Here is an 8,591-nt window from a genome sequence, read left to right as displayed (position 1 = left end):
TTCTCTCACCAACATAACCACTTAGATACTTTGGCTACAGTCTCTCTTAACAGATCTTGGGGTTCAACTACCCACAACACTAGTTATTCATTGTGATAAGATGGGGTCTTCCTATCTTTCCTCTCATTCATTTTTTCACACTTGCACCCATCATTAGGGATGTCAATTTCCCCCGTATAACCGGGGCCCCGCCCCACCCTACACCGAACAGGGCGGGGAAGGAGAAAATATTTTTTCGCCAAACTGGGGATAGGGCGGGGACGGGTTATACTCAGTCTTGCTGAGACATTCAGCCCCGTCATCAAAGAGAGGGTCTTGACTTTCAAGAGACATTCAGCCCACAACTATTCGTGTTATACTCAGTCTTGCTGTCTCCAACGGATGGCCGTTACAACAGTTCGACGTCCAGAACCCTTCCTACACAGTGACTTATTTGAGACTGTTTTCACGATAAGGATATATTGCTTATCCTTCTCTATCCTTATCATTAGTGTAACAGCACTGTGTTTATCTTTATACTCTCCCATCCCCCACGTCTCCTCTCCTGTATGTATAAATACACAAGTTGCTCAATAATCCAAGTATTGCATTCAACTCTCTCAAAACCATTGTTGTGTTTCAACTTTTACGTCTTATTATCAATGTAAATATGCATTGGTCTGTCATTTGTCAAGGTATAAATGTATTATTGCCAAATTTACCCTGAACCGGGATTTACACTCTATTTGCATTGTTTCCAAATACAGCCTTAGTAAAATTTACTAGAAGGAAGAAGGAAATTATATATGATACAAAACAGAAGTCAATGGCCCAGTAGATTGATCGCTTGGCATCCCTCTATTTGAAGAGTGAATGCCAAGGGTTCTATGCGTGCACCACTTCCACGATGGAGTGCAGGAGATCCGGACTCATTCTCGAGGCCAAAATCAACATCCCCACATAGTAAAAAAGAAATAATAGGCAGAAACACTTGTAGAACATAGACGTTTATTTTATTAAGCAAGGAAACAACACAAGCACACAAAAGTCAAATACAAGCACAAGCAACTGTAAGCCCAACAAAAGAGAGAGACAAACGAAATAGACGATGCTGCTATTTCCCAAATCCAACCAATAAGCCCAAAGCTGAAAACTTCATGGCTTCAATCAGCTAGCAAACTCCTAAGGAGCTTATTATTATTAGAAAACCAAACCTGATTTGAAATTCTGAATCGAAGCAAGCCTACTAGATTGTGGATTGGCTTGATTCCTTGGCACAGCATGTGTAAAGAAAGGTCTTCTCCATGGAACGATCACATTTCAGACACTTGAGAACCATTCTGGAATAGTGAGCAGTGGTTTGAGGGACTACCAGCCGGAAACAATGCTCCTGCTGAGCTGCTTGCAACACTTTCCAGAATTTGTCCTCTGTTGGGGTTTTGGGTTTCCCACTGGAAATTTTTATGCCGAGCTTCTCAGAGCATTTACTCCATTCCTCTCCATTGAATTTGAAGAACTCCTTCACCTCGGCAGACCCTTGGAAGATAATGGCCCAACGATCCGCAATTGCGTTGAAGCTTGATATGGGCATTAACTCTTTCAAGATTTCGTCGTCATGGAACGGCTTCTCACAGTTTTCCATCCTCAAGTACTGGTAGTTCTCCAGATAACGCCAGAAATCTATGATCCTCTTAGGCCAGGTGACTGATTCATTTCCTTTCTTCTCTTCCAAAGGCTGGAAGAAATGTTGTTCATTGTCCTTGGTTATGGTGCTTAGGATACTCTGCAATTTTTGCTCATCAAGCAAATTCGTCCCCATGTAGACGATTGCGATATCCATCTGGTTGAGCTTTTCTTTAATATCTTTTATTTGTATCACAAAGCTCCTTAACCACTGAACATCAGAACCTCCAAGCAAGCACAATGTCTTCCCCATCTGATTCAGTTATATAGAAGCTTCACATGAGAGAGAGAGAGAGAGAGAGAGAGAGAATATGAAAGAGAGAGAGAGAGAGAGAGAGATGTACCGATAGAATTTTGGTGTCCAAGCGATTAAAGATGAGAGCCCATTTCTCCTTGTTCCAACGATCTTCTTCGTTTCGCCAGAGCTCAACTTCCTTATCCTTGGAGAAAGGGTGAGCTCTAGTTCCCCAAATCTCAATCATGGGAAGTGCATTGGGGGAGATGATCTTTCCTTCTTTGTCTAGGACAACCAGTATGGGCTTCTTCTGGTAGTTCCAGCATTCCTTGATATAACACTTGAATGGGCGTTTGATGGTTGAAGGTTTGCACCAGAACCATGGCATTTGGTTCTTATCAGCTTTTGGGTCTGGGTCTTCTTTTTGCCCTTCTTCTACTATAGGAAACCAGATGACTTCGAATAACGTCTTATTGTATTCCTTATAAACTGTTGTTAGAGCCTTGAATTTTTCTGAAATGTTCTCTTGGTAGTAGTCCAAGTCTGAGATGAATAAGCCAACTGATTTGCCCTTGAAAACTTCAAAATTGAGAACATCCTGCCAAAAGTCATGCATTAATTTAAGCACGTTAGCTCTTTGCTTTGCATTGGCCTGAAATAATTAATGCTTGTCGTCTGTCAGTAGCATCCTACCTTCCCATCCCGCTTGAGTCCTGCTCCTTCAATTGGCTTGATGAACAACTTCTTGATTAAATCAACAACATCTGTATGACTAGGTTTTACAAAGCAGTCCATTGCAAAGTTAGAACAGTCTGCAAGAGGTCCCAAACAACTTCTGTTAGATCTTAATTAATTGCGGTCTGGACTTCTCATACACTATTATCACCCACTCTCTATCCAGAATTGTGGGCAGATTGCCCCATTTATTAACCCCAAACTTTATTGTTGCTGGAGGGGAAATGAATCTATAAACGAGTTTATTAAAAATCATTTCTGGATAGAGCGAGCTATCAAACCTGCTTGTTCCTTTAAGTCATTTAAGAATTTCTCCGCATGCTTTAATTCGTCCAGTCGCTTTAACAGTTGTTTTGTCTTCCGCTTCATCTCTTCTGATGAATTCGTATACCTGTAACAATAAAATAATTTTGTGAATTAAATAAATAGAAACAAACAGAGAGAGGGAAGGGAGAGAGAGAGAGAGAGAGAGAGAGAGAGCGAGACATACTTCACTTTTATCAATTTCATGGTGGAAGAGAAGCAGACGACTACAGCTCGAATCATGTGGTAAGCAACGATCCTAACATACAAGCTTTGGTATTCAATGTTTGTGTAGCTGGTGAGACTGATAATTGGTTTTGTGAGATGCAGCATTTTGGTTACTAGAGAATTTAGACTCTTAAGATGCTCCTTCTCTTCTTCTGAGAGCTTCCCTTTGCAGAAAATGCGTTGTTTGAGGTTACGATAGGAGTCTACTTGGGAAGTGTCGTCTTGGGTAGACCACAAGTATTCACGATAGATCATGGCAAATGCAGCCAGCACCAGAAGCAGCTTTGCATCATACGGGTATTTTTTCACTAAACCAAACATGTATTTTATGCATTCTTTTTCATCTCCATCTACACCTAGACGCGGTTTGCCCTCACAATAACACGTGCATAACATCTGCCCCATTTATAAACAATTTACTTCCACCACAATAGAGTAGATAATAAGGTACAAAATAAAACATACAATATATATATATATATATAACTAATTAAGCTAAATTGTTGATGATCTCAGAAGTTCTATTAATTAATTAGTGCAATTACTATTTCTATTCACACAATATTTCCGACCTGCAACTTGAATCAAGTAAGAATAAAATAAAGCAAAATAAAAAAAATTGTAATTTCAGGTATTTGCCATTTATAAGAATTTAGGAGTAGCTCCAATAAGTGATAAAATGATAGAAAATTGATATATATATATATATATATATATATATATATATATATATGGTATTTTTGTAATAAAATATTCATTAAAAATTAAAAATTAAGGGAAAAGAAAGTTGACCAAAGTGGTACGGTCATGTGCATGGAAGACCATTAACAGCACCCTTAAGAAGAAATGATCTATTGCAAGTTGAAGCAGTTAGAAGGGGAAGACATGAGCAAAAATAATGGGTGTAAGTAGTAAAAAAAATTATTTAAGTGCTAATACTTTAACAATGCATATGACATTAAATATAATGGAATGATGAAATGGGATTCATATAGCCAATTCCACGGAATTAGGGGTGGATTCGAGCCGAATAGTACTAGGCTTGAGCTCGGCTCGAGACTATTCTATAAGGTTCGAGCTCGAGCTCGAGCTCGGTTCGAGCCAAAACCTTGAGCTCGAGCTCGGTTCGAGCCAGAACCTTGAGCTCGAGCTCGATTCGAGCCAAAACCTTGAGCTCGAGCTTGGCTCAGTTAAGAGTTCATAAGCTCAAGCTCAACTCGACTCGACTCGTTTTATATTTTATAAAAATATTTTATTATATATTTTTTAAATATTTTATTATAAAAATATTTTATAAAAATAAAAATTACATATAAATTTTTTTATTTTATATTTAAAATTAATAATTATAATATTTTTATTATATATATATATATATATATATATATATATATATATATATATATATATATATTTGAGCCAGCTTGCGAGCCTCACGAGCCAAGCTCTAGTAGGCTCGAGCTTGACTCGATTAATAATCGAGCCATTGAATTGAGCTCGAGCAGTTCGTGAAAATCTCGGCTCGTTGCCACCCCTACACGGAATAAGTCTTGGTGATGATAATGATGATATATCTAGCATTAATTAAGCTTCTATCTTTAAGATAGAAGGGAAAGAGTTGGCTTAAACTGCAGTGCAGTAGTTCTAATTCGACTTTTTCAAAATTAATCATGGTCTTATCATATATTTGGATAATGGATAATTGGATACCTTCCAATAGATCTCCTGAATTATTTGAAGAAGCTCTAGTTTCAATGGATCCTGCAGAATCGTAGTCCAAATATATCAAGCCCCATTTGGTAATTATAGTGTAATGGCACATACTATGTACATGTGCAAGTAAAGGATAAAAACAGGGTTCAACTATGATACCGGAAAGATATGATATCTCGGAAAAGCTTAAGGCCAACCTACGGGTATCACTAAAGAGGTCATGACCAATCAGGTGGTATTAATAAAAATTCATTGGGGGTGCTTTGATTGGTCAAAGCTTTTTCGATATCATATCTTTCTGGCATCATAGATTTTCCCATGAAAATACAATACAATTAACATAATATAAACAACATGTTTTAACTTTTATGACATGCAATAAAATCAAAGTAAAGTGTTCATTTTATATAAAGCCCCATTTTTGTTATTTCTTGAGGTATCATTACCTTGGAAGACTCAGGTACTTCATTCTCTGGACCTTTCTCTTCAACAACCTGCATTATAGTTAAGCCCAGTTATACATTCTTATAAAATCTATCTATCTATCTATCTATCTATCTATTTATAAAGAATGAAAAAAAACAATAAAGAGAAAGATAACCCACCTTGCGATAAACAACGAAGGCCGGTTTGAGGATATCAGTGATTATGTGAACAATTTCTTCATAATCACTGAAGGCATTGCCTGATTCATGCGTCTTGTGGACGTCTTCAATGTCTATGTCATCACCAAAGAGGTAAATGAAACTCGAATTAGCACATGGGCAGATTTGGGCCATCCTGGTTAAATTACTCGAATTACAGACCTCTGATCAGCTACTCCCTTGGGCCTAGGAGGGGGAAGATTGGGCTTATATAGGAATCCCAACAAAGGCCCACGATTCCCTCTCTTCGCCCAAAATATGCCAGTCTTCCAAATATCACTTTCTCTTCTTTTTAGGACCAACGAAGGCATTGCTACGTTTTACTGCATGGTATTGGCAGGATCTGATACATACCCCCACCTTCTTTATCCTTTTGGTTCAGATGGAGAAAATCTCACCATTAATCGGAAAGAGTGAAGCATATATACCTTACTTATTTTAATCAGTCCTTGGAAAAGGAAGAGATGCCAAGAGTAGACCACACTTCATAAGATTTTGGTCATATTGTGTGTTGCACGATATTAAAAAAGGACCCGGAAATAAAATAGTTCTAGCTACTGGTTTTCGGATCAACAGTTCAACCATAGTGTCGTGTTGCACGTTGGCATATCTGAAGGAGATTGAGGTATCATCGTATATTATCCAAAAAATAATGTGATAAAAGGAGGGGAGAGAATAGATAAGCTTTCCGGTGAGTGATGACTGACGTGGTTGGTTATGGTAATAGAAGTTGAATGATGTTAATACTCTCGCTTAAGTTGGAATAACTTTCCATTGAGCGTCTTCTAAACTCTTTTTCTTTCTTTTCTTTTTTTCCATGGCAGTATATGTTGCTTCTTTTCATGCACAAAGTGACCATCTAAACTCTTTTTCTTTCTTTCTTTTTTTTTTTCATAAAATATCGGAATGAACTAGGTATGTTGCACGTTGGCATAGTTGATGATTATTTGGTCGAGTTTATTTTTCTTTTTTAGATTATAAACAACCACAAAAGGTTATTAGTTAAAGGATGTTAGAATCCAATATTTAAAGGAAAGAAGTTGTCTGTTTCCCATTCTCAATTTGTCAAGAAATCCCTGAAGTCTTAATTTAAGATGTTTTGTATAAAAAACTGTACAGAAAATTGGCCAAAGGGAGGTGTAAGAGCATAGACGTGTCAAAGTCTATTCTAAAGCACAAGTAGATAGAGGTGTACCTGTAATATATATTTTTGTTTTGTTAAAGAGAAAGGTGTGCTTGCAATATCAAGAGTACAATCTATAACGATGGATTTTATTTCCATTCATAGTAGGCAAAAACGTACAAATGATTCAATGTATACTTTTTAGTAATGTTTTAGTTTGGTTTCCAATTGTTTGAACTGAACAGACAGCCCGTTTTAACAAAAAAATAAACAAATTTAAAAAAAAAATAAAAAGCTGTCAAACCGTTGGATGGTTCGACTGCCCGGGTCATCAATTTATTGACCAAATCAATGGTTCTTGATGAAATAATGGTTCTGGGGTAAAACGGAACCGATCACCCTGAGGTAAAATGGTCTGACTGTCTTGTCCAGTCCGGTTTTGAAAACCTTGAATTTTAGTAACAGTTTTGTTTTGCATTTAGCAATAGATTGGCTGTCAATATTACTATATCATGGTTTTAATCGTTTATAAAAATGAAAAATTATATTGTTTTTAATTTCTATAACCATGCATGGTTTCATTACATTTTAGGGGCGATTATTTCTATTGGTATAGACTGTTGCAATATCTATATAGATGAAAAATTATAAGACTTTTAATACATATAATGATGCTTTTGTTATATATAGCAATGGTTAATTTAATCCTTCTGTATATATAGATCACTTTTTTTTTAATATAGCGATGGTTTTTGTTACATACAGTATATCTACACCCTCCTTTTTTCATGAACAACATTAATTAATAATTTGATGAATTATGAGTTTTATCTCTAAAATGTATAGAATATTCTATACTACTATTAAAAGTGTGAATGATAGTGCGAAACTAACTTTTGTATGATTAAAATATCCTAATTTTTAAATTTATTTATTCTCTAATTGTAAGGACAGAAATATAATTTGAACAACCATTTTTCTCTTCACTTAAGTTCTATTGGTATTCATTTGTATTTAAACATTTTTTAATACTTAGCCCATTAACCATACATTATCCGGGTTGAATGGTTCACCGGTTCAAATGGATAGGTTGATGATTTATTGACTTTTCAACAGTTTTTTTTTTTTTTTTTTTTTTCAAAATGCCGGGTTACGAAGTAAATGGAACCGGGTTAGGGTCCAGTAGAACTTTATCCGTCCATCTCATGGGGGCATCTAGGGGTTTCATCATTGTTGTCCATTTGGCTTGAATCGATCGGTTGCCGTGCATGTTCTGTGGGGACCACCCAGATCGCAACTCGCAACAAAAAGTTTAATTTGGGTTATAATTAGGAAAACATATCCAAAGGAAGAATCTCCATTCTCATTTTTCTGGCATTAAGCTTGGACTTGGTAGGAAGGGCTTCCCATGTCACTATAGAAAAGGACTTGTAGGCCAATAAAACAGTGTAAGATCCATTGCTAGAGAAGGGTTTCACTGGTTAAGCATTGGTCTATTAGAGTCTGGTTGGCGTGTGTTGCTTTGTTGCTGTCGAATAGGGAGTTGAGCATCTCTTGGTTCCAAGACTCGTTTGAGTTCACTAGATCCTTAATTCTCAATCTGTCTGTCATGTTAGGGTTTAAATGATTCCTCCTGTAAAATCGTCGGGATTCAAGGATCATGGAAAGCGAAGACATATACAACATCTTTGATGAGTCATAGGATATCATGTTTGGGTGAGGGAAGGAGTTTGGAAACTTAATTCTACCAGTGAGAAGCTCCACCATTAAACTTGGCTTGCCAGATACTTCTACCATCGAAGTATTTGGCTCGAAAGATGCTTTCCCACAATGAGTTTCTATCTTCTAGAAGTCTCCAAATTCTTTTTGAGAAGAGGGTGAGATTCATTTCTCTTAATTTCAACATGCCTAAGTGTTTAATTAGATTTGGTTAACTTGTCCCAAGCAA

The 8,591-nt window shown here is 36.7% G+C and overlaps 1 protein-coding gene across 1 annotated transcript; it reads right to left on the bottom strand.

The window, feature by feature from the left end:
* Positions 1-970: 970 nt before the first annotated feature.
* LOC148843671 (protein SIEVE ELEMENT OCCLUSION A-like) lies at positions 971-5,711 on the bottom strand. Its single transcript, XM_088956581.1, has 8 exons — positions 5,482-5,711; positions 5,323-5,370; positions 4,874-4,924; positions 3,123-3,559; positions 2,914-3,023; positions 2,591-2,709; positions 2,007-2,495; positions 971-1,915 (listed from the first exon to the last, which is right to left on the bottom strand). Exons 1-8 carry the CDS (start codon positions 5,653-5,655, stop codon positions 1,226-1,228), a joined length of 2,118 nt encoding a protein of 705 aa, XP_088812707.1. The 5' UTR covers positions 5,656-5,711; the 3' UTR covers positions 971-1,225.
* Positions 5,712-8,591: the final 2,880 nt, after the last annotated feature.

Source organism: Nelumbo lutea, chromosome 8, assembly GCF_056320005.1.
Source record: "Nelumbo lutea isolate HS-2025 chromosome 8, American lotus-T2T, whole genome shotgun sequence".
Classification (NCBI taxonomy): Eukaryota; Viridiplantae; Streptophyta; class Magnoliopsida; order Proteales; family Nelumbonaceae; genus Nelumbo; species Nelumbo lutea.
Note: the sequence above shows the minus strand (reverse complement) of the source record. Positions and strands in the feature narration are given on the sequence as shown.